Source organism: Callithrix jacchus, chromosome 10, assembly GCF_049354715.1.
Source record: "Callithrix jacchus isolate 240 chromosome 10, calJac240_pri, whole genome shotgun sequence".
NCBI lineage: Eukaryota > Metazoa > Chordata > Mammalia > Primates > Cebidae > Callithrix > Callithrix jacchus.
Window position 1 is genome coordinate 76047627 of NC_133511.1, and position 23105 is coordinate 76070731.

General features: G+C 36.0%; 1 protein-coding gene across 4 annotated transcripts in view; it reads right to left on the reverse strand.

Annotated features, from left to right (window-relative positions):
- SBF2 (SET binding factor 2) overlaps window positions 1–23105 on the reverse strand; it is a 495691-nt gene that overhangs the window by 387400 nt on the left and 85186 nt on the right. For all 4 annotated transcript variants that reach the window (XM_054242060.2, XM_054242059.2, XM_002755039.7 and 1 more), the window contains exon 2: window positions 14948–15033. In XM_054242060.2, coding sequence (XP_054098035.1) covers window positions 14948–15033 — 86 coding nt within the window. The remainder of the gene's footprint in view (window positions 1–14947; window positions 15034–23105) is intronic.

A 23105-nucleotide genomic window follows, 5' to 3' on the forward strand; every position in this document is an offset into this window, starting at 1 on the left:
CTACTCAGAGGTTTAAATGAAATATTGATTGGCCATTATTAATACCCATTTTTTAGAATAAAGCAACATTTCTGTTCTCTCTCCCTCTTTTTCTTCCTCTTTCTTCCTCTCCTTCACCCCTTTTTTTCTTTCCCTCTCTAAAAAAAATAAAATAAAATAAAATTCAAAAAAAATTGTAATTACAGCAAAAAAAATTCAAAGACTCTCTCACTTCCCTAAAATACAAAATAAAAACAAGATTTAATAATTAAAATTGCACAACTAATTTTCCACACCTTGGATCTACAAATTTGAGAAGGCAGAGGTGGCAAGTAAGGAAACAAAATGGTTTCCTAGAACTGATCCTAATGAAAGAAATCCTTTTGATAGTATTAGGTTTTACACTGAAACCACAGCATTATTTTGGAAAATGTAACCTAATAATGACAGTAAGAGTGGCAACAGCTTATACTTTTATGCTTACTATATACCAGGAAGCATTTTAAGCACTTTATGGGTATTAAGTCATTTGATCCATATATCTTTCCTTTCTATATATGTACCAAACAGAAATGGGATAAGCAACACTTCAAAGTAAACTAAAATAAATCAATCACATTTCCGATTCAAATGAAACACAAAGCCTGCCTTTAAGATTTTAGCACTGGAAATATTTAATAGATATATAAAGATCAAATGACTTAATATACACAGAGTGCTTAAAATGGTTCCTGGTACATAGTATATGAAGTTTATCCCCATTAGACTGACAAAAACAGGCACACAGCCTTTAAATAATTTGCCCAAGGTTACAGTATTACCAACTGGAGAACAAAAACTCAAGAAGACTGGTCTAGAGTTCATGATATTGACCACTTTACCAAATTACTTTTTAAGTGTTATATCTTAAGTTCAAGTTATATCTTAAGGGTCAAGCTGGACAAAGCTGAAATTACTTCTACCTTCTTACTACTCTTTCAAGGTACTGCTTCTCTCCCAGTTATCCAAATTTAAATCAGTGAGATAACTTATGGTCCCTCAGTGCATTCCATATTCGATTAGTCATCCAACCAAACCCTGTCAATTAAATACTCCATTGCCATGCCTATTGTCACTATGTTGGATATTCCACAGCCAAAACTGCATCAGCTTTTCTAGAAGCTAATTGCTCATGCCAACCTTATTAGTAAAACATCTAGGTTTTTTTCACATGAACTTCAGGTCTTACATCACAGTTTTACAAGACATAATTGTAAAAAAATACTTTACATTTCCTCATATTCACTTTTATTAACTTCAGTCCATTATTCCAGCCTATATACTAACTCTCTCTTCCAAATATATACCAAACACAAATTGGATAAGCAAAACTTTAAAGTAAACTAAAAGAAATCAATCACATTTCCTATTCAAATGAAGCACACAGCCTTTAAGACTCTAGCACTGGAAATATTTAATAGAATCTATAGAAAAGGAGAATAGCTGAATCAAGTGACCTTTAACATGTAAGTTACACTTTGGAGTGGGGTGCTCTTAGTTCAATTACCAAAATCCTAATTTATATAACTTTCACGAGAGCACAGTGCTTCCTTTAATCTATCTTGGTTCCACTGAGTATAACTGAGACAGTCTGAAGAGTAAAAACACTACCAAACGGAAACAACCGATCAGGTAAAAACAGCCCATAACAAACAATAACTCACAGTGCTCTCCCACCTTTTTTCACTTCATGCAACATAGAAGGTGTTATCTACACAGAATATTACGTCTACTCACAAGACTGCTCACAGTCAGAGATCTTAGTATCTCAACACACTTAGGACTGAGCCAAGTGCCTCAGGGCATCTCTTAGCAAGTCTCACACTAAACTACCACAGTTTATTTGCTCACACATTAATAAATCCTCATCTATTCCAAACAAGATAGTCATCCAAAACCTTGGAACAACTTTGAATGTCCCCCATATAGATTCCTTGCTTCCCAGCTCCCTTTACACCAGGATGTGGAAAGTGCTATTTTTCTGCACTTTCTCTTGAGAGGCAGAAAGAAAGAAACAATGGCTAATTCTGACCTATACCTTGGGCCCTCCTATTTTCTATTTTTAATCTGGAGAAAATACCTCTTCTAGTAGCTTGAGTTACTTACTATATAAATGATTTTGGTCTTTAACTGAGCTCTTGCCTCCACAGACAAGGGGCAGCTACATAATCCAAAGGCTAAGGTGATGTGAGATTATAAGATATAATACATTGCTATTGGTATTTGAAGCTTGCCACAGATATTAATCCAGTGTGAGATGTATTAAATCAACTTTACATTATCCAATGCCTTGCCATGTTTTCATGCCCTTACAGCACTACAGTTAACATCCCTAAAAATGACTGCCAGAATAATAGCAAGAGCTCATGCCTCCATTAGCAATAGTTGGCACTAGTTTCCAGGTTCCAATATGATCTGTTGCAAAATTAGCTAAAAATAATGTCCAAATATTTGCCAGAGTAGAATTTCTTTTTTGAAATGCAGAGGACAACTTCATTAAGATTCGACCAGTACACAGTTATAGTATAACATCCTGCACTAAACAGAACCAAATCTCCATCTCAGTCACTTCAACTAGATAGTATCTAAAATCTATAAATGAGATGGAAAGACTCTACTTTCTGCCCTAAATTCTAGAAATTTTTATTAGGTTAAGAGTTCTATATTTATAACTTAATGATACATCCAAACATATTGGGACCTTCAACTCCTGCAAAAGGAATTTGGATATGTATTTTAATACAAATTTGGCAAATTGGCTTTAGAGAAGAAAAAGATCCAGACAAGAGAGAGAGACTCCGTCTCAAAAAAAAAAAAAAAAAAATTATACCTTAACTTTGTTCCCCCACTTTTTATTGTTTCTGTTTGTATCATATTGTTCTGTATGTTTTGAAAAGTCCTTGTTATTATTTTTTATTGGTTCATATTTTAGTCTTTCTATTTAAGAGAAGTTTACACATGACAGCTGCAGTATTATAATATTATGTTTTTTCAGGGGTACTTAGTATTTTGGTGTACTTAGTGAGTTTTGTTGCTTATTAATTTTTGTTCTTTCTGATGGAGCTATTCCCTTTAACATTTCTTGTAAGACGGGTCTGGTGTTGATGAAATCCCTAAACTTTTGTTTGTCTGGGAAAGTAGTCCTCCCTCATGTTTGAAGAATATTTTTCGTAGATATACTGTTCTAGGATAAAAGCTTCTTTCCTTCAGCACTTTAAGTATCTCAGGCCACTCACTACTGGCCTGTACAGTTTCCATGGAATAATCAGCTGTCAGACATACTGAAGCTCCAGTGTATGTTATTTGTTTCTTTTCTCTTGTTGCTTTCAAGATCCTTTCTTTATCCTTGACCTTTGGAAGTCTGATATTACATGCCTTATGCTTCTCTGGATTAAATCTGCTAGCTGTTCTATAATCTTGTATGTCATTAATATCTTTCTCTAGTTTGGGGAAATTTTCTGTTATTATCACTTTGAGTAAACTTTCTACCCTTATCTTCTCTACCTCCTCTTTAAGGCCAATAACGCTTAGATTTGCCCCACTGAGGCTATTTTCTAGATCTTGTAGGTGTGCTTCATTCTTTTTTCTTTTTCTTTGGTGTCCTCTGACTTTGTATTTTTAAATAGCATCTCTTCAAGCTCACAAATTCTTTCTTCTGCTTGATCAGTTCTGCTGCTGTTAAGAGACTCTGATGTGTTCCTCAGCTTTAATGAATCTTTCACTTGGTTTTGAATCCAATAGTAAAATCTAACTTTTTCATTAGAACACTGTGGCTGTCACAACCAAAGCTATTCCTTATTCCTAAGTTCACAGATACTAGAGGTATTTCTTGTAAATATGGTCTATCTATCTTTGGAAAAAATAAGAGCTGACAACTCTTTAAGCATCAAGGATTCATGTCATTACACTCTTCTGATTTTAATGTTAAAATGCTTTTTCTCTAAGTGTCTTTCTAATGCCACTTAAATCATCCTAATTAGAATCTAAGGTTTAGTCTATTAATTTTTTAAGTATCAGAAATAAACTTTTAAAAAATCAGCTTACCCATATGATAAAACTAGAAGAGTAGTTTTAAAAATGCTTTAAAAGAGAATCAAAAGATGAGGGTTTTATTATCATCTCAGCAATTAGTAAGTAGCTATATAACACTGAGCAAGCTACAAAATCTCCTGAGATTTCAATTTCTCCTTTTTTTTTAAATGAATGAATTTTAGCACTTAAATAAATTCAACTTACCTAAAACTGTCACTTTTCTCTTTGGTTTTCTAAAGCTTCACTTTATACAGATTTTCCCAATTTTTGAAATGATCTTTCTAAATTTCCACATGCAGTTCAGATTCTGGATAATTTTTGGCCTGACTTCAAGTATCTTTAAGAGTTAGCCAGAATTAACTATTTTAAAAAGTACATTTTACTAAGGACTTTTATCTTCATAATTAATCTATGAAATGGTCACTCCTTTTTTAGTTTGCCTTATATTTCAAAAGAGGTCAGAAATATTCCTACCATCCTCCTTCATGGACACATCTCAATACAATGCAACAGTAAACTATTTCTGAATGTCAAGTACAAGTTACATAGAAATTCTTCTAATTAAGATATATGTGTATAATTCCAAGGCATTTCTTGAAAGCAAGTCTAGAGGTAATAATTTGATATAAGAATAGATACAGCCAAATCATTAAATTTATATTTCATTAATGAGCTTTTAGTTCTCAAAGACTAAAAAACTTTTCTCCAATAAATATATATATTTGTTTATTTTGTCATCTTAGTAACTCTCTCACCCTAAAATTTTGTACATTGGTGACTTTTTATAGACCTGTAAGTACCACTAGAGGCCACCAAATACTTCTTTTTATTAAACTGACATATTTGCAAGTTATTCTGGCTAGCTTAAAGGTACTTTAAGTTAAGCTAATTACAAGGAGATGACCATGCATGATAATATCCGTAATGGGGAAAGTTCCACCTGACCTTTCAAAGAATTATACAAGCTCAAGCAAAAAGATGTAAACATATTTCATACAGTAAATAGGATGTACAATTTGACAAAAAGCTTTATGAGATCAAAATGGGGGGGTAGGTAGTATAAAAATTCATTCCCTATATACCTTTGAAAATAGATTATATGACTTAGAGATATGGTGTCCTCTCAAATTGCTGTTGTCCTTCACAAGCAAATTATTTATATAAAAACATACACCTCTCTATATATAAATAAACATAAACATACAGATACATAACATCCTAGAGTTCAGTATTCTTTCCCACATATCACAGTCTTTCACACATAATGTTTTCAATATCTAAAGTTGGCTACCATATACAGCAATCAAAATGTTAAGAAAGAAGTCTTATTGTCAAAGTCACCTGACCTTTTTTTTTTTTTAAAGACAGTCTTCCTCGGTCACCCAGGCTGAAGTGCAGTCGTGTAATCTCGGCTCACTGCAATCTGCATCCTGGGCTCAAGTTGACCCTCCCACCTCAGCTTCCCAAGTAGCTGAAACTACAAGCATGCATGCGCCACCATGTCCAGCTAATTTTTCCTTTTTTTCTGAGACAGAGTCTTACTCTGTAACCAGGCTGGAGTGCAATGCACGATCTCAGCTCACTGCAACCTCCGTGTCCCAGGTTTAAGTGATTCTCCTGCCTCAGCCTCCCGAATAGCTGAGACTATAGGTGTGTGCCAATTTTTGTATTTTTAGTAGAGACAGGGTTTCACTATGCTGGCCAGGATGGTCTCAATCTCTTGACCTCATGATCTGCCTGCCTCAGCCTCCCAAAATGTTGGGATTATAGGCATGAGCCACCGTGCCCAGCCAATTTTTCTATGTTTTGTAGAAAAGGGTTTCGCCATGTTGCCCAGGCTGGTCATCACCCCACATTTTTTAATATAGTCAAAATTCTGGCTTGAAGAAGCAAACCTGGCATCTGGCAAAATAAACTGGCACCTGAGTAAATAAACCCTTCTGTGCCTTTCTAGGTGAAAGTGCTGCTTAGGGTATCCCACATCCCCTCACTTCTTCCAGTATCTTCCTCCTTTCCAATGGTAAATAGCAAAAACTAGAAGGCCCAAGTAGCATTCGAAGATTCTGTAGATCCAAGGGAAACTTCCAAAACAAAATGGGGCTTATTGCTATCGTACTATCTACCTTCTCTGCATATATACTATTTTTCAAGGGTTTCAAGGGTTTTCAGAAAATCCAGAAAAACTAATTAGTCATGGTTTTGATGTTCTGTCTAAAAAATCTTGGCTTAACTAAAGGTCTCGAAGTCCTAAGTTTTCTTTAAAAAACTTTATAGTGTTAGCTTTTACATTTAGTCTATGATTCATTTCAAGTTACTTTTTGTGTATGGTTTAAGGTCAAGGCTCATTTTTTTTCCAAATGGGTATCTTCTTGTTCTGGCACCATTTGGGCTATCTTTTCTGCAACTGAATTACATTAGCAACTCTGTCAAAAAATCAGTTTATGAAGTCAGGCACAGAAAGATAACTACTGTTTTTTCTCACTCATATGTAGAAGCTAAACACACACAAAAAATTTTGAGCTCATAGGAGCAGAGAGTAGAAATGTGGTTATTAGAGGCTGGGAAGGATATGGGGAGGGGAAGAAAGGAAGAGATTGGTTAACAGATACAGAGTAACAGCTAGATGGGAAAAATAAGTTCTAGGGTTCTGTAGCATCATAAGGTGAACAGAGCTAACAATAATTTAGTGTATATTTTCAAAAAGTTAGAAGATTTTGAATGTTCACAACAATAAGAAATGATAAGTATTTGAGGTGATAGTTACACTAATTACTCTGATTTGATACATATATCGAAATATCACTCTGTTTCCCATAAATATGTAGAATTATTACATATCAACTAAAAATAAAAGGAAAAAACAAAAAAGATAACACACGATTTTCTTACAATATAGTGGAACATTTCAGAAAAATTAATTTATGATATATATCTTAGTTTGCTTCTAGACTGTACCATGGATCTACATGTCTATTCCTTAAACCAATACCATACTGTCTTGATTACTGAGCCTTGTGATATGTCTTTAAACCAGGTAGTGTAAGTCTTCCAACTTTGTACTTTTCTTTCCCAGATAGCTTTTGGCTACTTGATATAAAATAGGCCTTAGAGATTTATTCATTTCAGTTCCTAAAGCTTTGTTTCATACTGTTTTAAAAGTTAACTATAGTAAAATACATGTAACATAAAATTTATCGTCTTAACAATTTTAAGTGGACAGTTCAGATAGTGTTAAATACACTCACAGTGTTGCGCAACTAAACTCTTTACATCTTGCAAAATTCACAATCTATGCCCATTAAACAACTTGCCATTCCTCCTTTTCCCCAGCCCCTGGCAACCACAATTCTCCTTCCTGTCTACATGAATTTGACAACTCTAGGTAACTCATATTAGTGAAATCACATAGTATTTTTGTGTGTGTGTGACTGGCTTATTTCCCTTAACATAATGTCCTCAAGGTTCATCCTCCAGGTTGAACCTTGCACAACACAGTAAATGTTGGCACATGTTGTGACGTGTCAGAATTTTCTTCCTTTTTAAGGCTTAATAATATTCTGGGGTGGGTGGGTGCATGCATGCGTGCACGTGTGTATCACATCTCACTTGTCTATTCATCTATGGACACTTAGGTTGCTTCCACCATTTGACTATTGTGAACAATGCTACTATAAACATGTATGAATATTTGTTTGAATCCCAGCTTTCAGTTCTTTTAGGTATATACTCAGAAGTGAAATTGCTAGATCATACAATAATTTTATTTTCCATTTTTTTTTAAGACTCTCAATATCATTTTCCGCAGTGGCTGCACCATTTTGCTTTCCCACCAACTGTGCAGAAGGATTCTAGTTTCTCCCTAATCTTGCCAACATTTGTTATTTTCTGGGATTTTTGTTTTGATGTTTTTTTTTTTTGTTTTTTTTTTTAAAGTTGGAATCTCACTCTATCACCCAAGCTGGAGTTGCAATGGTGCAATCATAGTTCACTGCTGCCTCCAACTTCTGGGCTCAGGTAATCCTTCCACCTCAGCTTTCCTAGTTGCTGGGATTGCAAATGTGAGCCACTGTGCTTGGCTTTTTTTTTCCTCCATAGCAATAATAATGGGCATGCAATGGTATCTTATGGTGGTTTTAATATGCATTTCCTTAATAATTGGTGATGTTAGCATCTTTTCACATGCTTGTATATCTCTTTATCTCATATTTTTAACAATTGTACTGTGTTCTAATGAGTGGGTGTGGTACCATAAATCCAACCAGTTCCCTACTAATGGTCACTTAGATAGTTTCAATCTTTTGCATATAGGTAATTCATACAAACATATGTATATGAATAACCATACAAATCAGTTGGTTATAGATAGCCCTAGTTTATGCATGTTTTTCATTCACTCCTTTTCACTCTCAAAAGCATTCTGGTTTGAATAAGATACAGTTACCCTAGTTTCAGATTAAGGATAAGACAAATTGCTATAAGTGAAACTGGGCAAGAACTAGCTTTGATTTAATCTTCCAGGCTATTTGTTACCCAAAACTCACCCTATATTAAAAATCTAGTAATAGAAAATGATATTTATATTTACCACTTTATTATAAAGGATAAGACTAACAAACAGAGAAGTGGAAGAGACATACAGGGTACGGTATGGCAGGGAGGAGGTGACAGAGCCTCCGTACCCTCTCTCAGGTGTACCACTTTCATAGGCCATTAGTGTGTTCACTGGCCAGGCACAGTGGCTCATGCCTGTAATCCCAGTGCTTTGGGAGGCCAGGGTAAGAGGATTACTTGAGGCCAGGAGTTTGAGACAAGCCTCCAGAAGACAGACTCTGTATCTATGAAAAATAAAAAAAATAGCTAGGCATGGTGGCACACATCTGTAGTCCTAGCTATTCTGAAAACTGTGGCAGGAGACTGCTTGAGTCCAGGAGTTTGTGGTTACAATGAACTATGATCACACCACTACACTCCAGCCTGGGTGACAGAGTAAGATCCTGTCTCTTTAAAAAAAAAAATCTGTTCATCAACCCAGAAGCTATCAGAATCCTGTCATCTACAGGTTTTAATGGAGGTTTTATTAAGTAGGTATGACTGGTGAAATCACTGCCATTGGTGACTGAACTCTATCTCTAGTCCTTCTTTCTTCCTACTGGGGCTGAAAGTTCTAACCCACTAAATGCATAGTTGTTTCCTCTGGTGACCAGCCCCCATCCTGCAACTATTTAGGGCCCCTTAACCCAAGAGCCATCTCACTGGCATACAAAACACAGTAAATCATAAAGGTTTCAGGAGCTCTGTGCCAGAAACTGCAGACGAAGACCAAACATTTATTTTTTCATTATACCACAAAGACCGAATTAATGATGTCAAAAAATAAAATGGTCAAGGAATATTAAGATAAGGGAAACATTCTCTGGATTAAGCATGAACAGTGTGGCAGCGGAGAGCTATTTGTTCACTAAATCTTTTTCCTTCTTGTCTTAAGCACACATCTAGGCTTGCCAACCTCCTATTACAGCTAACTGGCTTTGTGACTGACTTCTGATCAACAGAATATAGATAAGATATATTGCCTCCAGACAAATCCCATAAAACTAACTTTTACTATCCTCCATGTTTTCTCTTACTACTCTGCCCACGGACTACTGATGCCCAAAAAGATCCTGAGTAGTATAACCAAGCAACCCCATTTTTCTGGAGGTGATTTAATTATTCTTTTTTTCACTCTCTCTTCTCTCTCTCTCTCCCGAGTCTCCCCTCTCCACCTCCCTCAGAATTTACACCTACTAGGAGGGCTTGCTGAAAGCATGCCCACTTGGCCACTTTTATAACTTACTTTTGCAAGGGAGGTGCCAACCGAAATGCCTAGCAGATAACTGCCTGGTAGCAGGAGGGCCCCTGCCTTTGCTCATCTCCTCCCTGCCTTATAAAAATGCCTGCTTTCTGCTCCAAAGGTGGAGTGGCACATTTAAAGGAAGAATGCTTTGTGCCTCTTCCCCGAAGCTAGCTTTGAAAAAAATTCACATTTTTGTATCAGACATCACTCTTGTTAATTGAACTCTACATGCAGTGAGCATCTAACTTGCTTTTTGGTTACAGGACCACATTTTGAAAACGGCAAACACCACTCCCATCTACCCTACTGCCACTAATGAGCCTTTATGTAAGTAGGGGGAAAAAAAACCCAAAAACTTCTATTATGTTAAGCCACTAAGATTTCCAAGTTTATCTATTACAAAAGCTAGCATTAGCTTAACCAATTCAGAAAAAATTAACTTCAACTTTGTGATTTCAGGACAGAGAGGACATAAACTATACTTTAGAATAAATCCCCAAAATGTGAGTGAGACAGATGTATGAAATGAGGTAAATAATAAGAAATTATAACATTACAATTATTAAAATATTAATAGATGATCACCTAATAACAGCCCTGTAGGAAAAGTATTATTATCACAGAGAGTAAATTAACTTTGCTCAAGGCTTTAAAATTTCAGATCCCATATTATTTCTACTGAACCACATTAGTCTCTTAGAGAAATTGGGATAGTAAATAAAGAACCATTAAAAGCATTTTATGATGAAGGAGAAACAGGATAGTAGCTAAAAGATGAAGTCAAGAAAAGTTTTTTTGGTAAAATTATAGATACAATGGAAATGGATGAATGGAAATAGAAGAGTAGCAAAAAGGAACTGGAATTTAAGAAGTACACAACAAGCCATAAGGTGATATGACCGACAAGCACATGAGAGACGAGTTGCAGTAGGGTACCATGGAATGAAGGCAGGGCTGCCTGCAACAACACAAAGATGTAGTGGGTCAGGCCTACGTAGTTCTACATCTTCCTCAGGAAGTTCTCTTTGGTCTTACAACATCAGTTAGAACAGAACTCCAGCATGACAAGCAAACTTTGTCTAAAGTGGTTTTGAGAGAAGTAGTGAAGTACGTGCCTGTAGGGGAAAGATTTTCTAGCATAACTGAGGGTAGTAATGCACTAGAAAAATAAACAAAATTGAGAGGCATGAGAATTCTAGCACAGGATAAACAAAGCATTGTAGTGAGTATGGAGGAGTATATTAGAACCATAACACCAGGATTAACTAATCTCTTCCTCAGAGATGATAAAAGGACCTACTACCTCAACATGCACCTTCCAGACTTCATCAGGTTACCTACCATGTGGTTCCAAACAGTCTGGAAGTGAGTACCAAAAATATGAGCTCAAACCACCATTTTCCAGCTTAAACCCCATTTATATCCACTTGCTTTGTTGTGAACATAACTTTTAAAATCCTTTTTTTAGTTCTTAGTATGTTTTAAAAGCCATGTCTTCATACTTCATAGCAGTATTCTTAAGTTTTCAGCTTCAACTCTATGCTAAATCAAGAGTCCTTCCACACACCCTTTATACCAAGCTCTGGAACACGTTTAAAACTGAATATTTTTCCTTGCACCCTACCTCAGCACTGAGGCTTTAGATGCTATCTATAGAGTCTACCACACATGGCTTTTACAAACTTTTTAAAAGCTGTCTTCTTGTACTTCCGAAACCTCTCTAGCTGGATAGTATCTGCCTATCTTTATTCTAAGTAATTATGTATACATCCAGCTTTATATATTCACATGAAAGAACTTAAATTTTTACTTATTATATTTCGTTTTCTTAAACATCCCGTAACTCCTTCCTTTTAAAATGTTTGTAACGCTGATTCTGTCATCTCATTCTCTTTTCAAGCATATTCTTCTATAAAAAGGAGAAAAAGGTTTCTTCCATCCTTTTTACATTCAGTTTCCTAACCAAACAGTATTTACATCTATGTTAGATGGTATGTACATCTATGCCATTTATTGTGTTTACTGCGTTCTAAACAGCTTAAAGAATTAAAGCATTACATGGTACTTATACTTACCACTCTGCTCTCAAATAACATCCAATGTTAAAGTTACTCTCCCCATGTTACACCTGTACAATGTGGAATACAAGCTCTTTTTCCTCTCTTCTCCTCAATCTACATTTACAGAAGACTGAATTGATATGGCAGGTAGACAAATCACTAGTGTATAATTTAAATAACAGAACTAATTTCTTAAGAACATTAAAGTTAGAAATTCTAACTGAATTCTTCTCTTTTTCAAGCCACATAATTTACTTATCACAGTACTTTGGTCTCCTAAGAAAATCAGGTACTTCTAACAAAAGCCTTAGTAAAGGCATGTACTACTAAGATTGTGGCATATTTTCTGAATCATGATATAAAAAGATTCACTCCCGAGACAGGGGATCTTAAAAATGAGCTAAGGGCGCTCGGGCATAGTGGCTCACACCCGTACTCCCAGCATTTTGGGTGGCCAAGGCAGGCAGATCACCTGAGGTCAGGAGTTTGAGACCAGCCTGAGAAACATGGTGAAACCCTGTCTCTACTAAAAATACAAAACTAGCCAGGTGTGGTGGTATGAATCTGTAGCCCCAGCTACTTGGAGGCTGAGGCAGGAGAAACTGCTTGAACCCAGAAGACTGAGGCTACAGTGAGCCAAGATGCCACCATTGTACTCCAGCCTGGGCAACAAGAGTGAACTCTGTCTCGAAAAAAAAAACCTAAACAAACAAACAAACAAACAAAAAAAAAAAGAAACTAAGGTCAAAAATACTATTTGGCTTTAATTCTTTAAGCTGTTTAGATGTCCATGACATAGCCAATAAAAATATTGTTCCTATAATCAGGAATAGATTGTTAACCATAGAATGCCTCTAAAAAAACAATTTAATTTTCTTTGAAATGCTGTCACTAAAATTAACTGCAACTTTATTTATATGACCGTCTGTGGTTTTCATGTATGCCTAAAAAGCACAAGAGAAAGATAAAAATATCCGAGAATTGGAAAAGTAGTCATTTTGTTTGGTTTAGCTTACTTTCATATTTTTATTTTTAAAATCCATCTGAATTAAAGTTCACCATTTTTCAAAAAAAAAAAGAAGGCAATTTCTTTATGTAATAATGCAAAGAATAAATTCAGCATCCTCTAAATTAATTTTGGAATTTAATTAATTAGTGAATGAATGACTAAAATCCTTTTCCACCAGTTGTAAGGCTGAACGTGTCTGTTTTTCATTTAGAACTCCAATACATCAAGTATGTGTTCCCTGGGAAGGATAAGTGGCAATAGAAAATAATTTGAATATAATATTATGTTCTGAACCCATATGTGTTCTCAGATAAAATAATAAAGTTGGTCCCTATTCAATAACACTTCTCAACCTTCTCTTAACATTTCTCAACCTTAGTTCTTTCAAATCATAGAATTGTTTTCAGATTCTGCATTTACACTAAAATACTAACTATAGCTAATACCAATCTGCATTTACACTAAAATACTAAACATTTACACTCAATCACACTAAAAGGGACACTGAAACAGGTTTTCAAAACTTTTATAAACAAATGCCTGGTTCTTCACACTGTAAGGCCAATTACTGGTATTTACAGGCATATAGGGAAAAAGAGAAAGGAATGCAAAGGGTTCTCCAAAAAGCCATTTTCCTTGGATCCTCACATTCCTTCCCCATTTTTAAATGCCAAAATTCAGGATTTACCCTCTCTACGGGGCTACAGAACTCTCAGCTTTCTTTACATGGCTCAGTTTTAACAATCAAAACTAAGCACTTAGCAACGTATCTCTAATTTTCAGTGAAACAAAACTGGACAGTCATTAGCTAGAATGAGAAAATTTACAATTTTCAATACAAAATATCTAATAGATATTTCTGATCCATGCTAACAAGAGAATGAACAATCGTTCCTGTGGGTGAGGTGCTGAGCCATGTTGAACAAACAGTAACAATACTAATTAAACAACCAGACAACTCATTTATGAGAGACATTGTTCTAAGCATTTTATGAGTATTTTTTCCACTTTATCTTTACAACAACCTATGAGCTTAATATAACCATTATCCTCATTTTATAGGTAAGTATCTGCTGCTCAAAGTAGTTGAGTGACTTGTCAAAAGTCATACTATGCAGCTGAGATTTCAACCTAGGCACTCTGTTACAGAGCCTACACTCTTAACTATCATATTATTTCAAATGTCTTCTCAACAGGACTGCTTTGAAGAACACTGCTTCTATGTCTGTATGTATGTGTGAATCCATAAACACAACGTAAATAGGAACACACACACCCCCAAGTAAATTTGAAGATCCAGACTTCATAGACATATTACAAAGTACTTTAGTACTCACCTTTCCAGTCCCTCATTTTACCAGCATGGATCCACCACCAGATAGAATATCTTGGGCAGCATAAATTATGTTCAACCAATAAATTCCTCTAAAATGACTAACAACAACAACAAAAGGAGCTGACCTGCACTATTATAAGATAACTTTCAGACCCTGTAGCTAAAAAAAAAAATCTACTTTATGATTTCAAGACCAAGTTCAAACCATGACAGGTCATCATTAAACAAACTTTTGGTTTTTTATTTATCTGTGTTTTTTGTTTGTTTGTTTGTTTGTTTTTACTAAGACAATACCCTGGTCATTTTCAGGAAAAAAAAATATATAATGTATATCCCTGAAGCTACTAGGCTAAGAATTTTACTAAAGAATCAGAGGAATTTTTCTGCTTCTGAATATATGGAAATCATCAATTTCATCTTTAATATTAGAAGTTTAAATGAGAAAAAGAAGAACAAAATACAAATTCTAGAATCAATATATTCAAAGATAACTGTACTTGGGGGACTAGGAAGGAAGATAATTATTTCTGGTACTGTAATATGTTACAATTAAATTATCAAATTATGTAATACCAAATGTAACATAAATTTAAAAATCAATGTGACAAAAAAGAAAAATAACATTATAAACATGCAATAATACAACAACCACTTACCAACTCAATTCCCTGTGGAAAAGGTGTATCATCCCAGTCCTTCTGTGGAAATCTCTGGATGATTTTCCCCAGACCTTCTCCTGACCCTGTTAATAAAATCAAAGTAAATCAGTTATAGGATACTAAAAAATACAAATATTCATTCTACTCTTATTTCTAAATGAATATTTGATAAATACGTTAATAAACTGATTAAACATTTTCAAGTTTTAAAAAACATGTAAGTATTCACCATCTAAACATTATACAGTTGGACCTCCGTATCCATGGGTTTTGCATCTGCAGGAGTCACCCAACCATGAATTGAAAATATTTGGGAGGAAAAAAACAATCAAATTAACAACACAACAATTCAACAATACAAATCTTAAAAATACAGTATAACAAATATTTCCATGCCATTTTCACTGTATTAGGCATCATAAGTAATCAAGAAATTATTTAGAGTATATAGGAAAATATGCATAGATTATATGCAAATATAAGGAATTTGAGGATCCATGGATTTTGGTATCTGTGACAGTTCTGGAACAAATCCCCTGCAAACACCCAGGGATGACTGTACTGAAATAACGGGCAATCTCTACCCTATAAACTCTTTCTTCTTCTTCTTCTTCTTTTTTTTTTTTTTTTTTTGAGATAGAGTCTTGCTCTGGTGCCTGGCCTGGAGTACAGTTGTATGATCTTGGCTCACTGCAACCTCTGCCTCCTGGGTTAAGCGATTCTCCTGCCTCAGCCTCCCAAATAGTTAGGATTACAGGCACCCACCACCAGGTCTGGCTAATTTTTGTATTTTTAGTAGAGACAGGGTTTCTCCATGTTGGCCAGGCTGGTCTTAAACTCCTGACCTCAAGTGATCCGCCTGCCTTGGCCTCCCAAAGTGCTGAGATTACACGCTCCAGCTCCCAGCCCAGCCACTACTCTTACAAACTCTTAAAAGACTGACTGATATATGTGAAAATCTAAATAACACTAGTCAGAGGCATTGAAATCTAGAGTCTCTACCACATTATGGGAGTAACTGCCCTTTGTGCCCCAATAAGGAATTCATCCCAAGTTGAAATTTAAGAACTTTGCTATGGAGATGAAGTAATTTTAAGTGACAAAGGAAATGGCACCATTAGCGTACAGTTATGGATTGTAAGTACTGTTACTGGTTAAAGATTTTTAGGCTGCCCTGGGAAACTGACCATTGTTTAGGCAGGATTTCCCAACATCAGCACTACTGACGTTTGGGGATGGATGCTTCTTTGGGGTAATGGAGGTTGTCCTGTGGACTGGAGAATGTTTAGCAGTATCCCTAGCCTCAACTGCAAGATTCCAGTAGCATTCCCTACCACCAGCAAGTTGTTTCAACCAAATATGTTTCCAGACATTGACAAATGTCCCCTGGGTTGAAAACCACGGATCTCTATCACTGTTGTTATAAAATTATCCTGTGACACCAAAGAATGAATCAACTTATAGTTGAACTTTAGGGATGTAATCTGTGAGTAAATTAGGGATGGAAGGTACATGTTAAATCTAAACTACTTGTTGCTATACTTTTTAAAGATCTTCATGTTGCTTGCATATTCTGCATGTTGTCCTACTTCATATGAAATGAAGGCAACAGTATTCTGATTATTTGTTTTGTATACTTAACTTGAGGAAGTCTTTATGACAGTTTGATTTTGTTAATATACTTTAAAAAAATCATCCACTATGACTTCTCAACCTCATCCCTATGAATTCAAGTTCTCCCTTGCCCCTAACCTAAAATGCAAACAATTTATGGCCAAATTTTTATGTTTAAAATATAAATGGAGGCTGGGCGCAGTGGCTCACGCCTATAATCCCAGCACTTTGGGAGGCTGAGGCGGGTGGATCACGAGGTCAAGAGATTGAGACCATCCTGGTCAACATGGTGAAACCCCGTCTCTACTAAAAATACAAAAAATTAGCTGGGCATGGTGGCGTGTGCCTGTAATCCCGGCTACTCAGGAGGCTGAGGCAGGAGAAGTGCCTGAACCCAGGAGGCGGAGATTGCGGTGAGCCGAGATCGCGCCATTGCACTCCAGCCCGGGTAACAAGAGTGAAACTCCGTCTCAAAAAATATATATATATGGAAAGTTACATTCACTTTACTGACCAACTCAAAACTATTCTGAAACAAGGGCAACCAAAATCCATTTGAAAAAGACAAAAATATTCTCAATTAAAATTAACAATTGCTGCAGTACAGTAACTTATCTCATGTTTCAGAGGAATGAAGACTTTCGTTCAAAGTAAATTAACTTTTCATCACAGGCACTCTTTCTTCAAAATCCACCTCAAGCATCACCACTTATGACATACCAAGCAGGGCTAATGAAACAAATTGCTAGGTGCTGGAGGTACACAAATGAAAAAGACACAGTCCCTGTCCTAAATGAACTCATAATCCATTTGGGGAAACAAACAAATAAACTGATAATTTCAGTTATGTTATGGTAAGCTCAATGATAGAAGGGAAGACAATACAAAACTTTCAGGAAGAAATGACAGCAAGCTTGCTTTCTTTCAGTAACCAACTTATAACCCCAAGCACCTGACATACTGAATTCCTGGCATACAGTCTACACCAAGTAAAATGTTTACTTTAATAAATTCTTTGGTACTGGCTGAAATTGTTTTAAGTTTATTCCTTCCTTCTTTTTTTTTTTTTTTTTTTTGAGACGGAGTTTCGCTCTTTTCACCCAGGCTAGAGTGCAATGGCACGATCTCGGCTCACCGCAACCTCCTCCTCCTGGGTTCAGGCAATTCTCCTGCCTCAGCCTCCTGAGTAGCTGGGATTACAGGCACGCGCCACCATGTCCAGCTAATTTTTTGTATTTTTAATAGAGACGGGGTTTCACCATGTTGACCAGAATGGTCTCGATCTCTTGACCTCGTGATCCACCTGCCTCGGCCTCCCAAAGTCCTCCCTTCTTTTTAAAGAGATAATGTACTTATTGTATCATGTTTAACCAGGTGTCCCTACATTGTTTATTCAGTTCTGAAAGCCATATCTAATATATTTTAGGTTCAAGAAATATTTATCATATTAATTTTCTTTTAGACAGAGTCTCACTCTGTTGCCCAGGCTGGAGTACAGTGGCACAATCATGGCTCACTGCAGCCTTGACCTCCCAGAGTCAGTGATCCTCCTACCTCAGTCTCCAAGTATCTGGGATTACAGGTGCAGACCACCCCAGCTAATTTTCCTATTTTTTTTTAGAGATGGGGTTTCCTCACATTGTCCACATTGGTCTTGAACTTCTAGACTCAAGCAATCCACCCACCTTGGCCTCCCAAAGTGCTAGGATTATAGCGTAAGCCACCACACTGCGCCCAGCCCAATCATATTAATTTTTACTAATTATAAAAGTAATGGTAATTATAAAAGTAACTGCAGAAGAATTTTAAATACATAAAAACATAAAGAAATCACCCATAATCCCACACCTGGAGACAATTATTATTAATATTTGGACTATCCATTTATTCCTAGGTTTTATTTCATAAATGTCATTTTTTTCTATAGAATGAATACCACACTGAACCTAACTTTACACACTGGTTTATTACTTAATAAATTTAAAAGGGGCTTTGATGTTGTTGAACAGAATTTTTCTAGTTTCTCACTATTATAAATAATACAACAAACATCTTTATTTACACTACTTTGTAAATAAAGATTTACAAATCTTTATCCTCATCTCACTTTATCCTCCTCCCACTTTTCCTCAAAAAAATACTCTTTTCCAGATTCTACCTCTAGTAAGCTGCGGCAGCACTGTAGCATCTGTTAGCAAATGTCTGACGCATTCTGACAATATTTCTTCCTTTTACTGAAGCTAGAATTGGTGTGTATATCCTTATAAGAACCTAAACGAGACCACACTACTGTAAGAGGCACTTTGATAGATCAAGTTCTTTCAAACTAGAAGAGGATCTGGAAACAATTACAGTCATACTTGGGAGATATTGCAGGTTTAGTTCCAGTCCACAGCAATAAAGTGAATATTGCAGTAATGTGAGTCACACAAATTTTTTGGTTTCTCAGTGCATTTAAAAGTTATGTTTATACTATACTGTAGTCTGCTAAGTGTGCAACAGCATTATGTCTAAAACACGTACATGTTTTAATTTAAAAATGCTTTATTGCTAAAAAAAAAATGCTAACACTCATCTGAGGCTTTAGCAAGTTGTAATCGTTTTGCTGGTAGAATGTCTTGCTTCGATGTTCATGGCTGCTAACTAATCAGAGTGGTGGCTCTGGCAATTACTGTAAGTAAGACAAAAGTGAAGTTTGCCGTATTGATTGACTCTTCCTTTCATAAAAAATTTATCCATAGCAGGCAATGCTGTTTGATGGCATTTTACCCATGGCACAACTTCTCTCAAAAATTTAAATTATTCTTCTTGAACCCTGCTGCTGCTTTATCAACTAAATTGATGTAATATCCTAAATCCTTTGCTGTCATTTCAAAAAATTCACAGCATCTTCTCCAAAAAAGATTCCATTTCAAGAAACCACTTTCTTTACTCATCCATAAAAAGCAAATCCTCATCTGTTAAAAGTTTTATCATGAGATTTCAGTAATTCAGTCACATCTTCAGCCTCCACTTCTAATGCTAGTTCTCTTGCTATTTTTACCACAACTGCAGTTCCTTTCCCTACTGAAGTCTTGAACTCCTCAAGGTCATCCATAAGGATTGGAATCAACTTTTTCTAAGTTAACAGGTTCATATTTTTGCCTCCTCCCATGAATTATGAATGTTATAATGGCATCTATAATGGCAAATCATTTCCACAAGGCTTTCAATTTACTTTGCCCATATTCAAACAGAGGATTCACTATCTATGGCAGCTATAGGTTTATGAAATATATTTCTTAAATAGTAAAACTTGGGAGTCAAAATGACTCTTGATCCATGGGCTGCAGAATGGATAGTGTGTTAGGAGGCATGAAAACAACATTAATCTCCTTTCACATGTCCATCAGAGTTTTCATGTTACCAGGTGCACTGTCAATGAGCAGTAATATTTTGAGAAGAATCCTTTTATGAGAAGTAGGTCTCAACAGTGGGCTTAAAATATTCAGTAAACCATGCTATAAACAGATGTGCTGTCATCAAAGCATTGTTCCATTTACAGAGCAGACAGTGTAGATTTAGCATAATTCTTAAAGGCACTAGAATTTTCAGAATAGTAAATGAGAAATAATTTCAATTTGAAATCACCAGCAGCATTAGCTGCTAAAAAGACATATAAGCCTGTTCTTTGAAGCTTTGAAGCCAAGCATTTACTTCTGCTCTCTACCTCTGAAACTCCTAGATGGCATCTTCTTCCAGTAGAGCCTGTTTAATCTACAATGAAAATCGGCTGTTTAAGGTGCCTGCCCTCACCATAATCTTAGCTAGATCTTGCATAACTTGCAGCAGCTTCTACATAAGCACCTGCTGCTTTACCTTGCACTTTCATATTACAGAGACAGCTTCTTTCCTTAAATCTCATGAACCAATCTCCAGCTTCAAATTTTCTTGTTCAGCTTCCTAAATTTTCTCAGTCTACATAGAATTGAAGAGAGTTAGGGCATTGTGCTCAGGATTAGGCTTTGTCTTAAGAAAATGTTGTGGCTAATTTCATCTATCCAAACCACTCAGGCTCCATATCAGTAATAAGGCTGTCTCATTTTCTTATCATTTGGATTCACAACGTCGCTGATGGTACAAGAGGCCTAGTGTTTGGCTTATCTTGGCTTTTGACAGGTCTTTTGGCTTATCTTGGCTTTTGACACATCTTCCTCACTAAACTTAATCATTTCTAGCTTTTGATTTGAAGTGAGAGCCAGGCAACTCTTCCTTTCACTTGAACTCTTAAAGGTCACTGTAGAGTCATCAACTAACCTAGTTTCAAGATTGGCATGCCTCAGGGAATAGATAGGATTTAGGAGAGGGATAAAGATGATGAAATGGCTGGTCAATAGTGCAGTCAGAACACATAAAACATGTATGTATTGAATTTGCCACCTTTCATGGGTGTAGTTTGTGCTATGCCAAAACAAAACAGTAATATCAAAGATCACTGACTGCATATTACCAAAACACATATAATGAAAAATCTTGAGACACTGCGAGAATTACCAAAATGCAACAAAGACACACAAAGTAAGCCCAAGCTGTTGGCAAAATGGAGCTGATAGACTTGTTCAATACAGGGTTGCCACAAATTTTTTATTTAAAAAAAAAAAATCCACTAGATCTATAAAGCACAATAAGCAAATCTTAATAAATAAAAAGCAAAGAACAATAAAACAAAGTATGTTTATATATAAAAAGAAGATTTAGTCAGAACATTTTAGGAAAATAGTAAGGCCAGGCATACTGGTTGCCACGTGTAATCCCAGGAATTTAGGAGGCCCAGGAGGGAGGAGGCCAGAAGCTTGAGACCAGCCTGGGCAACATATTAAGACCCCATCTCTACAAAAATTAGCCAGTAATGGTGGTGCAAACCTGTAATCCCAGCTACTCGAGACTCAATTGGAACCCTTTTGCATTGTTGGTGGGAATGTCAAATGGTATGCCTATGGAAAATATGAAATATGGAGGTATGGAGTATGAAGGCTTCTCAAAAAATTAAAAATAGAACTACCATATGTTCAACAATTCCACTTCCGGGTATATTTCCAAAGGAATTAAAAGTAGGATGTTAGTCAGGCATAGAGGCATGCTATTGTAATCCCAGTAATTTGGATGACTTAGGCAGGAGGACTGCCTGAGGGCAGGAGTTGTCAAAATTGAGTCGGCATTTTGATTGTGACCTGTCACTTAAGGTTATATATATACATGAAACAGGGTTAAGAACATGGACTCAGGATCCAGGTTACCTATACTCTATTCCAGTTCTACCATTTCTTGACCCTGAGAAAATTACATTACTTCTCTGTGCTTAATTTCCTCCATACAAAAAAGGAAGACACCATTACCTCTTAGAGTTCTTGTGAAGAAGAATTTAAGTTAATGCACATATAAAAATATATAACAGTATGAGTATGCACATGTTTGTCAGAATAGTCCTCCAACCTAAACATAATAGTTGATATTACTGAGCCATTGAATATAGTTGAGATTACTGAGCCGTTGTAGATAATATAGAGAAGAAAACTATTATTGTTCTAGACAACTATGCTATTAACAATGAAGACTGGTGTTATATGAGGTCTTCTGGTAGCCATAAGACTCCTGATTTACTGGAGTTACTTTTGACTGAAATATGTAAATCTCTTTTTAAAACATGTTTAATGCTGTTCTGTACCTGTACAAAAGATGTTTCAGACTTAAGTTTTATCTTTGTTAAATTTTTTTAGTCAGCTTAGTACAGGCATTTTTTAGATCCTATGTCTGTTACCTAGTGTATTTATATCATCTTTTATTTAACTTACTTTAGTTACAGACACATACTATCAAATGCAACCATTTTAAATTAACAGTCTGATATATACCGACAAACTCTCAACAAAAACAATTGCAGGCCAGACGCTGTGGCTCACACCTGTAATCCCAGCACTTTGGGAGGCCAAGGTGGGCAGATCATGGGGTCAAGAGATCAAGACCATCCTGGCCAACATAATGAAACCTCGTCTCTACTAAAAAATACAAAAATTAGTTGGGCACGGTGACACATGGTTGTAGTCCCAGCTACTCGGAAGGCTGAGGCGGGAGAATTGCTTGAACCCGGGAGGTGAAGGTTGCAGTGAGCCGAGATGGTGTCACCTCACTCCAGTCTGGCGCCTGGCAACAGGGCGAGACTCCCTCTCAAAAAAAAAAAAAATTACAGTACAATAAAAACAAAATTGAGGATGTTACATTAAAATACTGCTCAAGGAATTCCTCCAGAAAATATTTTCCCCAAAAAATTCATCAATATTGGCCTAAGTCTCATTATAATTTCCCAACTATAATCAAAATTTCCTCAGGATAAAAGTCTTGGTAAAAACATGCTACATACACATTACTGACATTGGCACCAGTCCTTCTATTCCATTCTATCTCAAAACAATCTGCTTGGAACTTTAGCACTGTACCAGCTCCTGTTCTTCTCTCCTTCATTGAAAATATCACCTCAGAAGAAATGGCTAAAGCAAAGCGTAAC